The sequence below is a fragment of the Microtus oregoni genome, unplaced genomic scaffold, assembly GCF_018167655.1.
Source record: "Microtus oregoni isolate MIOR12 unplaced genomic scaffold, Mior012 000020F_ref0000438, whole genome shotgun sequence".
In the NCBI taxonomy this organism is placed as follows: Eukaryota; Metazoa; Chordata; class Mammalia; order Rodentia; family Cricetidae; genus Microtus; species Microtus oregoni.
Genome location: NW_024543079.1, coordinates 21,574,842 through 21,596,555, shown reverse-complemented (window position 1 = coordinate 21,596,555; position 21,714 = coordinate 21,574,842). Strand labels below are relative to the sequence as shown.

The 21,714-nt window shown below is 40.8% G+C and overlaps 1 protein-coding gene across 2 annotated transcripts in view; it reads left to right on the top strand.

Moving 5' to 3' along the window:
* The first annotated feature begins 5,093 nt into the window (after positions 1-5,093).
* Kiz (kizuna centrosomal protein) overlaps positions 5,094-21,714 on the top strand; it is a 96,380-nt gene continuing 79,759 nt past the window's right edge. The window contains exons 1-4 of one of the 2 annotated variants that reach the window (XM_041670497.1): positions 5,094-5,274; positions 11,253-11,315; positions 14,007-14,169; positions 18,780-18,860. In XM_041670497.1, the coding sequence (XP_041526431.1) occupies positions 5,159-5,274; positions 11,253-11,315; positions 14,007-14,169; positions 18,780-18,860 (423 nt within the window). In that variant the 5' untranslated portion in view covers positions 5,094-5,158. The remainder of the gene's footprint in view (positions 5,275-11,252; positions 11,316-14,006; positions 14,170-18,779; positions 18,861-21,714) is intronic. The other variant, XM_041670498.1, reaches the window with a different exon arrangement.

The window sequence follows — 21,714 nt, the reverse complement described above, 5'->3', positions numbered from 1 at the left end:
ACAGAAGGGCATCCCACATCACTCTCTCTGGCTTCTGATATCACCATGTGATCTCTGTTATAACAGCTTCATCTTCATTGTCTTCTGATAGTATGCCTTGGCCAGAGACCAAACCAAGAGGCCATTTGACCTTGGTCTTACAGCCTTTCAAAATACATGCTAATAAACCTCTTTCATGTATAAAGTACTCAGCCTTACATATTTTGCTATAGCATAGAAAATGAGCTGGGCTGTAGTGACTCATGCCTTTCATCTCAGCACTCAGGAGGCAGGGGTAGGCAGATCCAAAGTTCTGTTTAAAAATATAATTTACTGCATTAAACATCACTGTCAATGTCATAGTATATGAAGCAAAAACAAACTTAACAAAGGAGGACTGATTAGATGAATTGTCTCAGGTAGTACTCATAATAGAAAATGCCTCACAGTTATTTAGAATCTTGAGGTGCCAGACTGAAGATATGACTCAGTAGTCAGGAACACTTGTTGCTCTTGTAGAGGACATGGGTTCAGCTCCTAGTGCCCACATCAGGTGGCTCACAGTTATCTGTAACTTCAGTTCTAGGGTATCCAACACCCACTTTTGGCCTCCTCAAGCACCTGCCTCTGGCACACACATGTACACCTAGGTGCACACATATGCACATAAGAAAACAAAAAGTCTTGATGGAGATGTATAGACAGATGTCTATTTATCCGAGACACATTAGCTAAAACACAAGACACAAAACAGTGTGCGAAAAATAGTGGAACGGGCTGTGGAATTTCTCCCCCAACCAACAAACACATACACACACATACACACATGCACACGCGCGCACATGCGTGTACGTGTATGTGTGTGTGTAAGCATGTGGAAATTTAGTGGTAGAACATTTACTTCACATACTCAAGGGCTCAATCAAAGGGGGGGGGGAACGACATGATATTTATCTTTTAAAGGGTAAAGTTCTAATTTCAACACATCCCTAAAAGCCATGCCATCATTTCATTCAGTTGCTTTAATTAACAGATACAATAGTTTCATGTAGCTTATCCAAAGACCCATGTGAATGCTGGTTCAACCCACAGGCCCCCGGTGCTGTTGGCTTACTGAGGACACAAATTTTGAATTAAAATCACACATATTACCAGCTTCAAGACTTTTTCTTCATCTTTAAAATGAGGAGACCAAAGTTGAAAGTAGTAGAATAAACCTATAATTTTAGTGCTCAGGAGACAGAGGCAAGAGGATCGTAATGAGTTTCAGGTCAGTAAGATCTACATAGTGTGTTGTAGGCCATCAGGGTTACATAAAAAGACCCTTTTGATAAAAAAAAATTAATTAAATTAAATAAGGGGCTGAAGTCAGAGCTCTTCTCCCCTCTAGTTCACCCTAGACTTGCAGGAACATTAGACAGTGACTCAGTCCAGGCAGGCTACTAGAGGAAGTAAAGTATTAAAAGAGAGTGTCTTCCAAATTAAATATTTAAAGTGAAGAATTCTGAGCCGGGCGGTAGTGGTGCACGCCTTTAATCCCAGCACTCGGGAGGCAGAGGCAGGCGGATCTCTGGGAGTTCGAGGCCAGCCTGGTCTACAAGAGCTAGTTCCAGGACAGGAACCAAAAGCTACAGAGAAACCCTGTGTCGAAAAATAAAAAATAAAATAAAATAAATAAAAATAAAGTGAAGAATTCTGAATTTGTTAAATGCTTATCATTATTCCAAATGTATAATTTTGACATAAATACTTTAGAAATATTCTTTCCATTTGCTATGTGTTACTGTTGATAAAGGAGGCCCTCCATATAGAATTATTATATGCCATTAATGTGTCAACCATAGCCTGAGCATTTTAATTATTTTAAGTATTTATTGTTTAACTGTATTTAATTTTAGATTCTCCTAAACTGACCTGATAAAAATTGGGATGCCAGCCAGATGTGGTGGTATCCAGCGCTCAGGAGACAGAGGCAGACTGATCTCTGAGTTTGAGACCAGCCTGGTCTACTGAATGAATTCTCTGAAACCATGTCTGGAAAAAAAAACCCCGGTGTGCGTGTGGGTGGTCAGGGGCAGGATGGTAAATGGTAAATGACTGTCTCTCCTGTTTACTCTGTGCTGCTGTGGGACAATGGTCTTTTATCCTGTCACTCATTATTATTTTTAATAAAACGCTAATTGGCCAGGAGCCAGGCAGAAAGTAGAGGTGGGGCAACAAGAATTCTAGGAAGAGGGAAGTGTCAGTCTGCAGTAGTGACCCAGATGCAGAGGAAGCAAAATGTGACTGCCTCGCCAAAAAAGGTACCAAGCCACGTGGCTAACACAGACAAGAATTATGGACTAATATAAGAGTTCATAAGAAGCCTGAGAAATTAGGCCAATCAGTTTATGATTAATGTAGACCTCTGTGTGATTTCTCTGGGACTTAATGACTGCGGGAACTGGGCAGGACAGAAGACTGTCAACTGAATGGTGCTCGGTCAACACTGCTATTTTCTGAATGTAATTATTAAATTGTTATCGTAGAAGAATGTGCAGCCATAAATAAAATATCTTAAAAATGAAAGATGTAGTGTTACATCTCTGAGGGAAAGGTATCATGGCTGTCAGGAGCCAAAGAATACTACAAAGCCACACCACACAACAAACATCATATAAGAAATTTTTGGGGAAAGACCGACAAGGATGGCTGCCTCTGCTCAGGAGAGAAACAGCAAAGAATCGAGCAGGAGACATATTTTACTTAGGATTTCTTTGTGGGGGGGGGGGAATAATGAGCTTTCCAGGTTGGCCTGGGATTGGTGGGAGTTTGGGGCCTGATCTTGGGCTTTTTTACTGTAGGGTAAATGCCTGCATTTCAAGGGGCTGGAAATGGTCCATTTAGACATTAGTCTGTGGGGTGGGTCCTGGTCATGCAACCCTGAACCTGGGGTGGGAAATTAGGGGGTGTTGACAGAGATTTCTGTCCTGCCTGGCTTAGCAGCCTTTCAGTCCCAAAGAAACACACAGAGGCCTACATTAATTATAAACTTGATGACCTATTAGTTCAAGCTTCTTATTAACTAATTCTTACATCTTACATTAACCCATTATTCCTGTATGTGTTAGCCACGTGGCTTGGTATCTTTCATCAGAGAGGCAGATGGTTGTGAGCCACCATGTGGTTGCTGGGAATTGAACTCAGGACCTCTGGAAAAGCAGCCAGTGCTCTTAACCTCCGAGCCATCCCTCCTGCCCCCAACGAGGCATTCTTATCTTGCTTCCTCTGTGTCTGGATGACGACTGCAGACTGAGCTTTCCTCTTCCCAGAATTCTCCTGTTCTCATTGCCCCACCTCTACTTTCTGCCTGGTCACCCCACCTATACTTCCTACCTGGCTACTGGCCAATCAGCATTTTATTAAAAATATAAGTAACAAATCTTTATATGGTACAAAACCATTGTCCCACAGCAGAGGGTTGGATTAGGAAAGGAGTCAGAATTAGTTAGAAAAAACTGAATTCCACCCTGGGATGTCCACACTCTTACAAAGGTATAACGGTGAAGACAGGAGGAAGACCCTCTTTTACTTATAGTCTCTTATCCTGATACATGAGAGCTTAATTAGGTCAATATTGTCTGTGCGTCAATGTGCATGCATGTGTGCTAGAGTGTACCAGTGGAGGTCAGAGGACAACTTTGGGGAAGCAAATCAAATTCAGGTTGTCATACCTGCAAAACAAGCATCTTTTGCTTGCTAAGGTACCTCCCTGGCCCACATTTTTTTTTTAATAAAGGCAGAGTCTGTAAGGCCTGTCTGGATTTAGAGATCCTCCTGCCTCATCCACGGAGTGCTGGAATTTTATGGATATATTGCCCAGTCGAGTTTAATTTGTACCTTTCAACATTTAGGCAGACAGTACATGGAAGAAAGGCTAAGTAAAGTCATAACCTTATATTGTTGACCTTTGAGGACTTCCTTGCTTGTCCGAATGACCAGTTTAGGATTTGAAGTCAGCGTGACAGACATGCGCAGTGCACAGTGAGCGTGTTATGCCAATGTGTGAAACACGGACAAATACTTCCAGAAACACCTGGGATACATGATGTCTTAATTTTCAACTGAGTTTTGGTCTTTGTACATTTAGGAATAGTTTACTGCTGCCAACTTTAATACACAGCCCCACCCCCATTCAGATTCTGTGCAACGGCCATGGTGTCCTGACTCACTGTTAAAGATGCTTTGGTTAAAGTGGCGCTTTGCATATAAAACTGCTGGCTTGAGAAAAGAAAGCTAAAAAAGTGTAGAATAAGGAACCACACAGTGATTCCATACATGTGCTTATACATTTTTATTTTTATTTTCCCTTTTTAAATGAGTTTTTTTAGAATAGAGTTGTCTTTCTTCAAGAAGCCTTTTGCCATGTTGATGGAGGCAATGATAAAAACTGATCCTATGTTCTGGGTCCTTAGAACCCCTAATTCATTTGAAATGATCCAAGGTTAAATCAATCTTGCTGTCACGGCCTGCCTAATACACTCTGGGGTGCCTTGGATTCCCCCACAGCTGAACAGTGGGAGAGAGGATTTATTGGAGGCAGTCTGGCTCCACACCTTGAAGAATTGTCTGTAGAAGTAAATTGATTCACAAGTAACTAGTTAGAAACCAAATCTTTCTCTCCTGTAAAAGTTAATGGCAAATGGAGCCATCACGTTCCTAGGACAGCACGGGACTGTATACATCTGTTGAGTATTGGGAGTCCTTAATTTTTTTTCTTCTTCTGGCTTTTTGCTTTGCTTTTTAAGTGCTGGTAGCAAAATAACCTTGTTACAGTATCTCCCTGCGAATTCTAAGAAGAAAAGAGGCAGGGAAAGGAGTGGGAAACAAGATACTGCATCTGATAAAATGAACACAGTCGGAACGGATTCTATAGCAGGAGCAGGGAAGAGCAACCCAGTTGTAGTAGAGAGGTGACACAACTCTCTGGGGTTCTGGTCCCCAAGCAGCCGGTACCACTAGGGTTCGCCGCCTTGCCAGGCTCTCAGCCTCCGCCCCGCCTCGCACGGCATCTTGCCCCGCCTCCTCGGCGCCCCGCCTCCGCCCCGCCCTCTTCAGGCGGCCTGGCTCCGTGTTTACCCGCGTTGCATGTCGGGGCGGTCTCCTTTGGCAACGGAGGCCTTCGCGCTGCCCCGTGGCGATGCCGCGAGGGCGCGGTGGCGGTGGTGGGCGCCAGGTCCCCGCCGCGTCCGCGCCCTTGGCGAGCCCCAGCTACTACGAAAGGGTGGGCCAGCTCCAGCAGGCGCTGCGGGAAAGGTACGGTCGCGGGACGGGTCGGGGAGTCAGCTACGCCATTGAGATCTTCGGGTACCCTGTCTGGCGTTCCTTCCCATTCCCGCCAAAGGTTCGCCAGGCCCGGAACCCTCCTGCGACCCTCCACTAGCTCCGGATTGGGTCCGGAGCACAAAGTTCAACACCAATGACCCCTTGTTTGAGTTAGGCACACAGAGAGAGAGAGAGACTAGAATCTCCCATGGCAACTAAAGCCGTGTCCCTCAGCCTGTGGGATGCGGCCAGAAGTCAGAGTGGGAGTTCTTTTGCCTGCCAGTCCCCATCAAGTCGTGTGAATTTCTCTAGTCTTCTTCTACACGCCTCCTCCTCACTCTCTCTTCAAATTGTCATCCTAGCTTGACACTGACACTGCATCAATGATGACCGGTCCAGGAGCGCAGGCTGGAGTGGGGTGGTGTGCGTGTAAGTGTATATTTAAAACCCACGTCCTGTTAAAATGCAGGAGTCATTTGGAGGTGTCTGGGGCTGCCTAAATTTTTAGTGAAGGGGTGAAATTTTCAACGAGCTCAGCTTCGAGGGTTGGTATTGCCTTTAATTAAGGCATGAAAGATGAGAACCATTGGAAAGAGCTAGATCTAAGAATGCATAAAGAGAGAAAATTGTAAAGCAATTGACGATAAATAACCACATGAAAGATAAGTTGTCGGAACGCTTATTTAGCTGCCAAATTAATTGGACTTAGAAATCTCATTAGTTGACAAGAAAGGAAATAGATTTTTGGATCTCTCGATAAATAAAACATTTAATGAGTGTTAAAGTTACAGAATCATTCAGATGGAACAGGAGAGCTATAACAATTCTAAGATGATAACGATAATTGCAGGTGAGGTAAAGTAAGTGATTTTTCAAAGGAACTGCATCTCATGCTAGACTTAATTTTTGTCAGTTGTTTGTGAACTATTTACCACAGGCCTTAGCTGTCCTTTCCATGTTTTTTCTTCTTTCTACATCCTGCTTTCTTTCAGATGCACTCCTGCTCACCTACCTAGGGATCTCGTAATCTCCCACTTTAAAAAAATTAATCAGTTATGGGTGTGCTGATGGTAGTGTATGCTAAAGAGGCAGAAACAGAAGGATCACAGGTTCGAGGCCAGCCTAGACTACATAATGAGTTCCAGGTTATCCAGGGAGATCCCGTGTTAAAAAAAATATCTATGTATTATATATGTATGTATGTATGTATGTGTGTGTATGTGTGTGTATATATATATATATACACACATATATATAATCCATCTATCTATCATATCTATCATTCCCTGCAGAGCCTTTCTTTTCCAAACACTTCGTAATGTTTGTACCTTCAGCTTGTTTACTGCTTTCTTGGGGAACACAGGTGACATCTTTCCTTTTTTTCTTTGGCCTACATTGAGTATTCTGGGAGGGAGGAAATGACACCTAGCAGACCCTTTGGCTTACAGTGTAGTACATTTGGTGAAAGAGGAGTTTGGTAAAATATTTGAGTTTATGAGTGGAATCCAAGAGTTAGTTAGCTAGTGTCCAGGTGTTATGAATGCCTTATGTGGAACTCAGTGGCCTTGTGTTGCCATTAAATAACGAAACTTTTCTAGTCATCGAAGATGATATTAAATGTCCTCATATACCAGATAATTAAAAAACAAGACTTTGTTTCTGTGCCTTTAGCTCGTTGCTGTAGTTGAAGAGTTGTCTAGTTACCTTGGGCTTTAACTTATTGTGTTTCATAGCTAAAGATCTGGTCCTAAAATGTGACTGATTTAAATGACATTCTTTTTGAGCTAAGTCAGTGGTGAGTTATTTTTGCCTCCTGTGCTCGAAACACCTGGCTGTTTATGGTCCTTATGGCACAATAACTGTGTAGTGGTTATCCACTTTATGCCTAGTGCTTCTTGCTTTAATTATTAAGCAAGGTAAGGTTGTTGACGTTATATAAGAAATTGGAATCACATTTTATGGCCTGTTCGTGGTCCTGCATTTGAAGATTTGTCTTATTTTTAAGTCAGTATAAATCTGTTCCTGTGTGTGATCATTTTTCATTTTAAGAATCTGTAAGTAATTCTAATTAATGCATACTGCACACAAGATAGAGAAGCAAATAACTTTAGAGAGAACACTACAGTAAGAGCACAGGAGCATGAGTTCTAGCCATGGCAAGTCCTGAGACCCTGACAAAGGGTCACTGGCCTTTTTGAACTTTGGTTCTTCAGCAGAATGAGGGAACTAGATTAATATATGTAGAATAAGAATTCATTTTCTTTCTTTCTCTTCTTTTTCTTTCTTTTTTTTAAAACTAGGTTAGTAGGCTTTTAAAATATTAAAGCTGTGCTGGTGAAATAGATCCACAGGTGAAGGTGCCTGCTGCCAAACTCAATGCCCTGAGTTTGATCCCACTACAGGGTGGGAGGAGAGAAATGATTCATGAAAGTTGTCCTCTGACTGCCACACATGGATGTGTGTGAGCACACACATGCGCACGCATGCACATACACACACACGCACACACATACATACAAATAAATGTAATAACATTTTAAGCTAAAAGCCAGTCTCAGCATAGGGAGCGCTGTCTCCTGAAAGTCTGCGGTCCTCTTGAATGCTGCTATTTGGATAGCAGTCGGAAATGCTTTATCAATGTGGAAACTTTAGAGAAGCGGGAGATTAACGGCAACAACAAACAGCTCAGCCTTTCTCACCCCTTTTAGAGGCAGCCATTGAAAGGTTAGCTGAGCTGATAGCTGGGCTCTCCCTTTGAAACTGCCCTGTTTTGAACCCCTGTCATCTTCTCTGTATTCACACATAGGTGTAATTATATAGCTTGAATGTTTTCTGTGTGTATGTAGTGCTTTCTCTGCATTGTCGTGAAAGTCAATAATTGAATCTAAAAGAGTCTAATGGAGTGACATGTTGCAGTGTGTATAGTGCCCACAAGTGTGGTAGAAACATATAAGTGGGACTGATGCTTAACAATTATTGTATATAAAAACATCCTTTGAAAGGACCATTAACCAGCCCCAGTTATTTTCAATGGTGATATTGATTCAGGGTAACATATCATAATGGTCCAGAAATTGACACTGAGGCATTAGTTGAGTAGAGCTGAGGGTGATGGAAAATTGTAGTATTGAGGCACAGACAGAACAAGTGCCTTAAAATGCAGAATATCCAGCCTTGTAAGAACAGCCAGCTGTGAAAGCCCAGATGAGAGGCACAAGTGACTGAAGCGTGGGCTGTGTAAGCATCTCAGGTTTGGGCATTTCAGAGTCTGAAACAGAGATTTGCTTTGTAGGCTTCACATAGTGATCCAACCAATAAGCCTTCCCTTTGACTTTCACTGAGGTAAATATTAAATGTTTAAGCCTTATGTTTAAAACTCGCACAAAGGACCACCATTTAGAGATGCAGCAGCATGGAGGAGGAGTTAGAAGACAGGAGCTGACGAGATCAGCACCATTTTGCATGGAATAGAGAGCCACAATGTATCTGACTGTGGTTGCTAAGATGTGGAGTGTTTGAAGAGAGGAAGTGTGATTGGCAGGTGTCTGCATCCCCCAAAGAGGGAACTGAGACCAAAGATCTTTCATCATTATTAAAAAGAACTTGCAGTTTGGGAGGTGATGGAGTTTTGGAGAAATGGTGGCCCCCTTCACTAGATACCACAGATTCATTTTAAAATCAAGTCAGGCTTACAGCAAAGTTGCAAACACGGGACAAAGAACTCCAGTATTTTCCTCACCCAGATTCTCCTGAAGTCCCGATACTGTATTTTCATTTTCTCTTTCCATATGGCTATTCAGATCAATGCTCTTCACTGCAATATTTGAAACTGCAAGTGTGATAGCTTATCATCACTAAAATCTTCGATGTACTTAAAAAAAATAAGAATGCCCTTTTAGACAGCCACGGTAGAGCTCTCACAGCTACCGGCCAGCCTTGCGGTGCCAGTCCACACACTCACGCCAGACACCAGTTGTCCCAGCAGTGTCCCTCTTTCCTTCTGGTCTTTACTGGTCTAGAGTTTCATTGGGAAATGTGGTTTGCATTTTGTATGCCATATCTCTTCTGTCTACTTGGAGGGAAATTTTTGGTCCGTCCCTGTTGGTCATGGTCCTGACAATTTAAGTTTTCTGGGTCCTTTTGATGATTCCTCATGACCAGACTTTAGTCTTTCGTGGCTGTAATACCATGGAGGCATAGCATTCTAAGATCTATTTAAGTGCAAATTCCCTGTACCATCTAGTCATTCATTTTTCCTGAGTTAAGCACCGAATTGGTTATAGAACCCTTGAAGATTTAATAATCATGATCTCAACACGTATTTCTTTTTTTTTAATTTATTTATTTATTAAAGATTTCTGTCTCTTCCCCGCCACCGCCTCCCATTTCCCTCCCCCTCCCCCTCCCCCAATTAAGTCCCCCCCCCCACCCGAAAAGCAATCAGGGTTCCCTGTCCTGTGGGAAGTCCAAGGAACCCCCACCTCCATCCAGGTCTAGTAAATTGAGCATCCAAACTGCCTAGGCTCCCACAAAGACAGTGCGTGCAGTAGGATCAGAAACCCATTGCCATTGTTCTTGAGTTCTCAGTAGTCCTCATTGTCCGCTATGTTCAGAGAGTCCGGTTTTATCCCAGGCTTTTCCAGACCCAGGCCAGCTGGTCTTGGTGAGTTCCCAGTAGAACATCCCCATTGTCTCAGTGTGTGGGTGCACCCCTTGCGGTCCTGAGTTCCTTGCTCATGCTCTCTCTCCTCCTGCTCCTGATTTGGACCTTGAGATTTCAGTCCTGTGCTCCAATGTGGGTCTCTGTCTCTGTCTCCTTTCATCACTTGCTGAAGGTTAATATTCAGGAGGATGCCTATATGTTTTTCTTTGGGATCTCCTTATTTAGCTTCTCTAGGATCACTAATTATAGGCTCAATGTCCCTGGTTTATGGCTAGAAACCAAATATGAGTGAGTACATCCCATGTTCCTCTTTTTGGGTCTGGCTTACCTCACTCAGAATAGTGTTTTCTATTTCCATCCATTTGCATGCAAAATTCAAGAAGTCCTTGTTTTTTATTGCTGAGTAGTACTCTAATATGTATATATTCCATACTTTCTTCATCCATTCTTCCATTGAAGGGCATCTAGGTTGTTTCCAGGTTCTGGCTATCACAAACAATGCTGCTATGAACATCGTAGAGCATATACTTTTGTTGTATGATAAGGCCTCTCTTGGGTATATTCCCAAGAGTGGTATTGCTGGGTCCAGGGATAAGTTGATCCCGAATTTCCTGAGAAACCGCCATACTGCTTTCCAAAGTGGTTGCACAAGTTTGCATTCCCACCAGCAATGGATGAGTGTACCTCTTTCTCCACAACCTCTCCAGCAAAGGCTATCATTGGTGTTTTTTATTTTAGCCATTCTGACAGATGTAAGATGGTATCTTAAAGTTGTCTTGATTTGCATTTCCCTGATTGCTAAGGAAGTTGAGCATGACCTTAAGTCAACACGTATTTCTAATGTGGAAATAAATATACGATGTCCTTTCAACATTTATTCTGAGTTCATTCTTTTTTCTTTGTTTGCTTTCTGAGACAAGCTGGCCTCAAACATTTTCTCTTACTTTGAGAATCCTTGTCAATTTTTGTTTTTCAGCTAGGTTTTCACTATATAGCCCAGGCTGACTTCAATGTCCTGATCCTCTTGCCACAGCCTCTCAAGTGCTGGCTTTACAGGCATGCACAACAGAGCTCCACTGATGTTGAGACTCTTGAGTTTTTGCTTCACGTTGGTGTTCCCCTTGTTTCTTCTGCTTCCTTGGTGATAGGTCTTTGTTTCAGCCACTCAAGACATTTTCTCTTTTTTCAAATAGATTGATGGAACAGTCTCACAAAGGCGTGATTTTAAAGGTTGTCATGGTCTGAATACAGTAAAAACAGCTTATACAATACAGTGACTTATTCTGTTGTTGTTGTTGTATTACAGTGAAAAGAAGAGATTCGACCTGGAAGACAAGCTTTATGAATACAATAAGTCTGATAAGTTCAGGTAAGAGGTGACAGTGATGAGTGTCCAGCTCGTTTGCAGCTGTTAGTCAAAATTTAATCCCTATACTTGTGTTTGCACACACTTTTAGTATTGGCACTCTAGAGGCAGAAGCGGGCAGATCTCTGTGTCTCTGTGAGTTTGAGGCCAGCCTGGTCTACATAGTAAATTCCAAGCCATCTATGACTACATACCCTGTTTCCAAAAAAAAAAAGAAAAGAAAAAGGAAAAAAGAATCCCTACTATTATATCATAGTTCTTATAGTTGGAATGTTTTTGTCATTATTTTATTTTCAATGCATAATAATTTGCAGTAAATACTATGATTTTATATAGCTATTATAAACATTTTGTTTTCAGTATTTAGTTTTTTGTGTTAGCAATATGATTTTACTTAATTTTTTTTTTTTTTTTTTGTTTATCGAGACAGGGTTGCTCTGTAGCTTTGGAACCTGTCCTAGAACTAGCTATTATAGACCAGGCTGGCCTCGAACTCACAGAGATCCATCTGTCTCTGCCTCCCGAGTGCTGTGATTAAAGGCATGTGCCACCACTGCCCAGCTTGCTTAAATGTTTTAAAATAAGGCAGTATAGTCTTTTTTGTTCTTATTTAAACATATTTATTTCCTGTAGTGGTTAAATCATGTTCTAGCTTTTTTCCATCTTTCAGGCCTTACCTGAAAACTTGCTGCCCCTGTGAGGGCCTCCTTGCAGGTTTAGCTAGGGCAGGTTACTCTGAAAAGTCCCTTCCTTTTCCTCATGGTCTTCAGCATGTGGTAATTACCTGCATGTTTTTCTGCTAGACAGTTTTCATACTTGCACTACTGAATAGATGTGGGTTTGCTTGGGTGGCTAGATGGCTTACATGACCAGTTTTGAAGGCTAATAGCAAGAATGAGGACTAGAGTTTGAGTGGAGAAGCCATGGCTGCTAAGCAGCTTTATTAAGTCTCTAGATATGAGTGTGTTGAGTCACCCTCCATTACCGTCATTTGTGTCAGACATGCGGGTACAGGCAGGAAAAACAGTGGTAGATTGTTTTATTCAGAAGGACAGATGAAGACAGCCAATCACAGTTAAAGCATGTGTTGTTAGTATGATAACCTTCTGGTCTGGGGAGAGGGCTCAGTGCGAAAGTCCTGGCTGGGCAGCCTGAGGACTGAAGTTCAGAGTCCACATAAAGCCTGACTTGGTGGTGCTGTCTGAAATCCCATATCAAGATGGTAGGCAGAGACCAAGCTCCCTAGGAATTTGTGAGCCAGCTAATCTGCTATATGTGGTGGTGAACAAGAGACCCTGTCTCAAACGAGATAAAAGGTGAGGAATGACACCCGAGGTTGTCCTCTGACTTGCAAAGAACACACATTCATACATAAACACTCCCCACCACTGCTCCCCAAATGGGAGGGGGGCAGGGATTTCAGAAATCTTGTTGACCTAGAATTAGAGGCTTAAGATACATTGTTGATTAATTTTTTTTTTAAAGATTTATTTATTTATTATGTATACAACATTCTGCCTCTGCCCACATGCCAGAGGAGGGCACCAGATGTCAGTACAGATGGTTGTGAGCCACCATGTGGTTGCTGGGAATTGAACTCAGGACCTCTGGAAGAGCAGCCAGTGCTCTTAACCTCTGAGCCACCTCTCCAGCCCTTGATTAATTTTTGAAATTTCTAGGATCTTCAAAAATTTGTACTGGGAAGGTAGATGAAAGAATATAAAATAAAATATATGTAGATGAAAGAATATAAAATATCTTACTGGACCAATAATACAAATGCTCCCCATAAGGTGCTCATTTGTGGTTCAGTTCATTGTGAAGTGGGAAGAAGATTAGCATATCGGTCTATGAGAAGAGAAGTTTGTGTACTTAGCTGTCTACTATGTCTTTTAGTTTTACAATTTGGATAAGAGTCTCCAAAAGATTTCTCAGAGTTTAATTTTGCTAGAAATATCTCACTAACATGTTGTAATGTCTAATACGTTTTTACATTATTTAAATGACAGTTTTTGTATTTTAAATTCTCTTAATTTTATGGACTATAGTTTATAGTTTGATTCTGCTTTTGTATGAGTGATTAATTTAAAAATTGCCATCATATAGAAACTGGGCTAAGTCTGCATTTGAATATGACTAAAGAGACAGTGCTCTTGAAACCAGATTCCAGATTAAGAAATAAATCCAGAGCTGGGTGTGGTGGTGCTTGCCTTTAATTCTGGAACTCAGAAGGCAGGGCAGGCAGCGAGGCTAGCCTTATAGAGTAAGTTCCAGGATAGCCAGGGCTACAAAGAGAAACCCTGTCTCCAAAAAACAAAACAAAACAAAAGATTCACATAGCTGGGCATTGTGCCACACACCTGTAATATTCACACGGGGGAGGCCAAGGAAGAGGACCTCAAGTTCCAGCCCATCCTAGGCTGTATGGTGAGACCTGTCCCAACAGAACGAGTCTTTCCTGTGTTGTCCAATGGCACTGTGCATTTCTCAGGAGAAGTGTGTCGTGACCAATGTGATACCATAATAATTTTCTTTCTCTGAACTTTCATATGCATTCTATTCCCTGGGCATCAATGCTTTGAGTAAAATTTCTTAGATTTTTATTGTCTTATTGACACTTTTGTTAAAGAAAATTATTCTTAAGTTTGTTAAATTTGAGTTATATTATTAAAGATCTACTTTTTTTTCCTTAAGAGCTAAGCTGAAATGTGCAAAACTAAAGAAATACCTGAAGGAAGTCTGTGAATCTGAAAGGAGGGCTCATCTCCGAAACCAAGGATATTTAAAGAAGTTCGAGTGTGTCCAGACTTATGTTGAACACTTGACCACAAATTCAGAGAAGCTTCAGAAACTGAAGGTAGCATCTTGTTTTCTACAATGTGTTTTGAAAAGCTTTCCCAGATCAGTAGCAGCCACTTTCAGTTGTCTGAACAGGGTTATTTGTTATTGTGTGAATTTAAGCACCAGTAAGGTTCCTTTTAGAAGTCGATTCCCTCTTTGAGTTTTTTTTTTTTTTTTTTTTTTTTCCTGTTTTGTGTCTTTTTTGGTCTGGGCTACACTGATGAGTGCTCCCTGGAAGTTGCCTTTCATGTTCCTGGCTCTGTGGTATAGTGACTGCTGTTCAAGGCTTCCTTTTATTCTGGCACCTTAGTCCCTTCTAGTGCATGCCTACATGGTGCTCTGAGCACATGTCCGCAGAACCCAGCACTAATGCCAGAAACCCAGTTTGTGACCATTAGTTTAGCTGTAAGCAAAGGTTTGTCCTAGGAGATGTTGGTCTTTTATGCCAGTGTCTAGTGGTGGCCTTAGTTATGATGGAGTCATCTGTTCCCTCTTAATGCTTTTCCACTTTGATCCCTCCTTTACCTCCTTGCTGAGGACCTTGGGTAAATTACTTAAAGATGTTCAGAACACATCACCTACACCTCCAAATGTTGCAGACTTTGTCCTGGATAGAGCATAGTTAATACACATGAACTTTAAAGTTCGTAGAATTCCAGGAAGGAGAACAACGTGAAACAGTTTTTGAGAGATGGAGGTTTTTCTCGAGTTACATTTGGTCAGTTTCTCCTTCTTTGTATATATAATGCTAAAATCCTTTAGAATAGCTTGAAAGCTAAAAAAGAATGAACTGACCTCATGGCTCAGCTTATGATTTTCTGCAGTGGCTCTGGAGCAGTGTGGGCTGAGAATGGATGGGTAAGGGTAAACATGGGGCTGGAGAATTAGTCATGTACTCCTACAGACAGAGAAACCTCCCTGGGCTTTGAGAGGCCCTAGACACAGGTACTCGGGTACTGGAACTTTGGAGCACAAAAAAAGTCCCTTAAGACACATATAGAGTATTTATTTACTAATATATGTGCAGCCTACCACACTGTATTAGGCATGGCACCAGAATGTAAGAATTCAGGAAGGGCAAGCCTTACTCAATTATGAGGTGGTAGCCCAGGTATCTCAGGTCAGAGCCCAGGTGTTGGTCTGTACCTGCTCACTATCCCCACCTCAGTCCTATGATGCACCCCTCATACTTACATACACATAGTCTCTCTCCCTGTCTTCCTTCCTCTACCTCTCCCATCCCTATATCTTCCCACTGTTTTTCTACTTCACTGTAGATAAAGATACTTCTTTATCTGCTGGACATGTGCACCCTTTCTCTCATGATCACATATACCCACAGTCCTTTAACCTGCTGAACAAACAGCATTTCCTTGAATGCCCCACATTATCTCATACCTGCCTTTGTCACTTTGCCCTGTCTTAAGTCTGTGTCGTAATTGCCTCTGTCCTTCCCTCATGATAATTCTGTTTATGTATTGGTTGTTCTTATTTCACTGTGGGTTCCTGTCTTAGGATGTCAGTGCTCTGTGTCCCACCCAGACTGTGATTCCAATAAGCACTCAGTAAGCATTGAGACCTGATTGAAAGTCAGTTCTTCCATATTTGGGGTCTGGTTGTCTTAATGGATTGTAGCCACTTATGTGAGAACTAATATGGGTTTAGTTATATCTTATATATACCTTGTTACTATAAGTGCTAGTTGAATAAATGCACGTTCTCTTGTGTCTTCTAGTGAGACTCCACTCTCTAAGAGGAAACACAGGTATTGGAAAAAATAGGGGGAGAGAAAACCAAAGATTCACCTGAGAATCAAATTAAACAGTTTGTCACTGTGCCCATCTTCAGTTATAACCTGTGGAAGTGGGGCTGCTGACCGTAAATATCTGTTTAGTGTAAGCTCTTTCCCTGGTCTGTAACTGAGAATCAGCTGTGCGATTTCAGAAACCAGGGAGGGAAAGAAAGTAGTAGGGAAGAAGGGTAGTGGGGACATTGTCAGGCAAATGACAGTGTGGGGGAGGGAAAAGGGAGTGACAGTGAGAAAGCAGAGGAATGCAGTAGGAGGGGAAATGTGTTGTGAGTGCGGGGAGAGCCCAGAGACCTGTAGGACTGCTTGTCTCCTCTTCCCACGGCCCAGTTTATTGTTAACGGTGCCTAGTAATTTAGCTGAATCAATTGCTTTTGCATATGAGGAAGTGAGTGGAGAGGTTCTCTTAAATTTAGGTGGACAGCATCACCAGTGCCATGAAGCAGAACTGTTGCTGACAGAAGGTGTTATCACATAGGTTAACTCAGTGCTGTTAGTTTATAAAAACGGGTTTTCTAGGTTGGGGAAAATGACAAGAGGGTCGTCCTGGGGATTCTGGATTAGGTGATGCTACTGGGACATGAGTTGCCCTGCCCCCTAAATCAACAAATCTAACCACGAAAAGTTTGTGTGTCAGAAAGGAAGGGAAGACTGGAGTATACACTAGAGAGAAAGGATCTGTTCCAAGCCCTGAGCCTGATCAGAGAGAAGATTAGGGATGAGACAAGAGAATGAAGATGCAAACAAGGACATGTCCTCTGTCGAACTAGACTTTTTTTTTCTTTTTTTCTTGTCTTTCTTTCTTTTTTTTTCAAGAACAGTTAGGAAAATTAATCTGTATGCTATTTTAGAACCAAACTTAAAAAAACCTTTTCAAGACATTTCTTGTGTGGCTCAGGTACACATGAATTCACCATTTTCCTGCCTCTGCCTCCTCACTGAGTGTTGGGATATGTTGGTGTGTATCCATCCTAAATAAACTTATAAAAGTAGTAGAATCCTTTGCTTTTGTTTAATTGCAACTGGAGAGAAGGTGGCACTAGGGAGCTAATAGTCCTGCAGCTGGAAAATTTCTAGCATTCAGAAGATAGATATGGTAGTTACTAAATGTCCAGAAAGGGCAAAGAAAAAGAACAGAATATTCTAGGTGGTTATTCTTCTAAAGGGTACAAAGATTTAGTTTGTATTTGTTATTAATTTATGGTAGCATCACTCTGCTTTCAAAATTTATTCAACAATTTTTTGATCCATACTTTAGAAAGAGTACCTTATTGTTCAGTAAACTTCAGTGTGTTGAGAACAGTCTAGGTCAGGCTCTTGAGAATGCATTTCTACTGTTTCCTTGAAACTTTATACAGTTATCATTTGCTCTTTGCTTCAACATAATTAATTGAATAAAACCCTTGTACTTCTGTGAGAAAGCGCTCTGTTTGGGAGGTGGCTCTGAAATGATCCCTAATAACCAGACTGGTCCAATACTCACTGATCATAACAAAAAAATTATAGTCACAGCAGGAGCAGTTTTATGTGTTTTTATTTTATGTCTATTGTAATCTGACTCTCGTCCTTTAAAGGTACTTCTCCTAGTATCTGACAAGTTTGCGGTTTGAAAGCGTTTGGGCTTAGGAATCGAGTCAGTCAGAATTCAAACGTGTAGACGCAGAGCAGAAGCGTGGGAACTGCGTTTTGATAGCTGCCTATTCCACTATCTTTGTTTACTTTATCATCTTATTGTATCATTTGCACTGGTCTTATATAAACTTTAGCTACATAGTTCCTTGATCCTTATTACCCCTTGTCATGTTAATAATAGCACCTGTTAGAAGAAATAGCATTATTAAAAAGGTGGGCATGTATAATATCTTTAAAAATGTTAAAGTTGTTCAGTTTGGGTTATTGTCGCTGATGCATTTTTTTGTCTGTCAAAACAAATTTCAGACCTATTTTTTGTTCAGAATGGGAGCTAAGGAAACAGCCTTTAATTCATTATCTCTGAGGTATGTTTCTAATTGTGTGTATAATTGCTTAATTCAGAAACATCCTGATACTTATCTGTGATGAACTGCAGTCAGTGGCTTTTTAAGGCTTTGAGTAAGAATATACTGAATCAAAGTACTTTCATGCTGTGCATTTTAGAGGAATACATTTTGGAACTGAATCATTTCCTTTTTTCATATAGTTTCATATATATAGTTATAGTGAGGCAACAGTGCAGGCCTCTTGATGCAGTTACTGATGCCCAAGCAAACTTGATTTTGATAGTACTGATGACTGCCTACAGTATACTCTTATTTTTAGAGAATAAAACTGATTCAAGTTGATACCCTAGTAAAGAATGTACTGAAGTTTGTGACTCTGAGGATCCTAGTGATATAAGATAAAATATGTAATAAAACAACAAACCCATAGGACTTATGTTTTTTCTTTCTCTTTCTTTCTTTCTGTCTTCCTTTTTAGGCATTGAAAATAGATATCTAACATCTAACTTTTAGAATCAAGTAACTGGGTTTTCATAATAGTTTAAAGAAAATATGCTATTGCTGTGTATTGAGGATTAAGGTTTTCCATAAAAAGGTAGAAAACTAAAAATCTACTAAGCCTTGTTTTACTATAAAATTATGTAGCATTTCATAGAGTTCAACTTTTGATATATTATTTGTGAAATTGCCTTTTTTCTAAGATAAGCTGAATTTCTCAGCAACGTCAGCTTCTTTCTGCTCCATTGTTCCTTTTTTGTTGCAAAGATGGCAAGCTATAGGTGGCTATTACTCGTAATGGTGATAGTATCTCCCATAAAGTCAAACTTTGTTTATGTTTAGACTGAACATGAGGCCGAGGTGAAGAAGATGCACCTCCTGCTGAAAGACAGCCTGGGGACGGAAGGTGAAGCCAGAGAAAAGGTAGCACAGTAAGGCGATGGATTTGATGGTTTTTAGACATAAAATTTAGACAATTTTTAAAGTGTTCATATGTTGAGAGTTTTAAATAAAATTATCTTACTATAAGGATTTTTTGATGGAACCATGATTATCTAAAGAATTTTGCTTCTATGACACTGTTTTAATGTCTAATTTAATTAAATTTGCCAAAAGGGTAGTCACTTGGACTTAAGATTTTATAGAAAACTGAAGAGGTTGCAAAAGGTAAAACTGTATTTTTATCATTAGTGTTTTGTAGCTGCTTCTTATGGGATTGAGAAATATTTTAAATGAAAATAAACTAAGTATGGTGCTTTGATTCTTTCCTTTGTATGTATAATTTTTACATTTGAACCTTTTCACAGACAAAGTGGGAAGAAAAGATTGCATATCTAAGCAATAGACAAAAAGACTGGCAAGGAATACTTAAATAAATTCTGCTATGTATCTGCCGTAATACAGGCTTCTAATCCTTCTGCCTATCTCCATATAAATGATTCTGCTCAAGACCATAGATGTTTTCTTCACTAAAAGCAGTAAAGCTCTTTTAGATGAAATGTCTAAAAACATCTTGTAATAACTTGGAGCATGCTGGCAAGAGTAGTCACTTGTGACTATGTGTGAAACCCCCTCAGCCAGTCGATATTGTAATAAGCAAAAATGGTAGCATCACTCCATTATTCAGAGAAGCCACCAGTGTGCTTGTTCCTTAGGCTGCAGCATTCATTAAGAAAAGCTTACTGGGCTGAAAGCTGGAAACAGATGATAACGGGATATGATTTTCATATTTAATGCTTTCCTTGGAAGAGTATGTGTGCTACAGATTGATAGAAGAATCAACTGCTACTTTACTAAAAGACTTTCAGGTTTGCCCTATAGCTACCGATGGAATCATTCAGCCAAGAAATTAACTTTTTCTCCTTTTACCTGCTTTATATATCTGCTAAGCAGGTTGCCTGGCTGCCAGTAAATGTTATTATGCAGTTAACTGTTTGGTATTTAAGACTCTTATCAGAAAAGAAACAGAGGCCACACTATTTTGTTTTTATGGTAGGAGGAAGGTTTTAGTTTTCCTTTCTTCCTTGCACTAGCAGGCATTAATCTGAGTTTATAGAAGTTTTAGTTTTCTTTTTCCATAGATTAAAAAGTTAAAAAGCTAGAATTTAGAGTATTCTTTAAACAGTAAGATACAAAACACCAAGCCCCAGCAACCTTGACCTATATTAAAAGGCCTTTAATGATAAGTGATTTCTACACCATTAGATGTGGGGCAATGTGGTGTGATGTGATAGACTTCCAGACCAGACTGACATTTCTGTTGGACGTTTGGCCGGGAAATAATTGACATACTTTGAATCTACAAACCGGTTCGTTCTTTCTCTGCTGTTCTTGATAGACATATTCCAGTTTGTTCTTTCTTTGCTATTCCTGATAGACACATTCTTAGTGTGGCTGTATCAATGACACTTAAGTAAAATGGAGAGTTTTAACCCCCTGTCTGCACTACTGACTCCTTACCTTGCCTATAGTTATGGAGTCTCCATTTGATAATTAGAACAGGGCATTTTCTTTGTACTGAAAGCTTTCCTCAAAAGCTTTGACTGTTGACTGTAATAAAAATCAATTAGGCAACATTTTGAGGAACTTGTATCTTGCCTTTTCTAATTTTCTCTTGATGTCTAATCAGTTAAAAGGTAAACACACTGCAGCAAAATCATGGCTTAGTTAATCATTAAATGCTAATTTCTGAACAAGTCCTTATCTTATGAATTATGTTGTACTTTTATTGAAATCCAAGCTCCTCTTCTTTAGATAGTCATAGGAATTTCTCTCCATGCCCAGTTACTGGTGTCTGGAACTTTCTAGTGCATAGTATAGTCACTGAGTAACTGTTCTGTTGAGAAACCACAGTAGGCCTCTCCAAGAATGTCTTAATTCTTGCTCTCGAGATATTCTCACAAAACTGTTCTTTCTGAGACACAAGGTAGTGTGTAATAAGTTAGTTACGGGGATGAACTTGAGCTGCAGGAGAAAGATGAGGCTGTTTCCTCTGTGGTGCCTGTGGTTAATGGAGGAAATGGTGCTTGGCAGGCACTACAGGATGAGTAGGACGATGGATGGTCTTTGGCACAGTGTGGACACTGTTGGTAGTCATAGCACCACCAGTAAAGGAGTAGGAGCAGGGAAGCCCAGAAGGTCATTGCACAGTGAGGCTGAAATCTAAAGAGATTGTGGGACACACCATAAAATGAATTTGGACAGATGTATCGTGAGATTCAGTTACCCATAACAAGGCTCTGTGCTCAAGAACTGAGCTTTTCTTAGAATAATGTGTGCTTGTGTGCATATCTGTGCTTACTGGGATTATATCACAGGAGTGAAGCTGGCCAGGGTGAACCTGGAGAAATGAGAATCGGGGTAACCATTGCAGAAGAAATCACTGATGGAGGAGAGAGTCTAGATCAAAGCAGTAAGGCTAGATCATAAAAAGGTGGTTTTAGGGATGTAGCAGATTGTTAGAGTTCTTCATGTTTCAGTAATGGGTACATCTGTTCCAGTTAGCTTGATTGTACAGTAGAAAGAGTTTAAATGGAGAAAGCCTGCATAGGCGACACCAGAGTCACTGTGAGTCTGCTGGTCAGGAAAAAGCTTTGAAACAGCTTTAACCATTGACTTGAGGAAGGTCAGCAGAGGTGACCTACTTGCTGCTTGGAGCAGCCCCACTGTAGGAGAGGCAGCATCCCAGTGTTTGATGGGGAGGATGGTTTTTCCTTGCTCAAGGAGCGGGGGCGACAGCTGTTCTCAGCCTCTGAGCAGTATCCATAAAACCAGGACA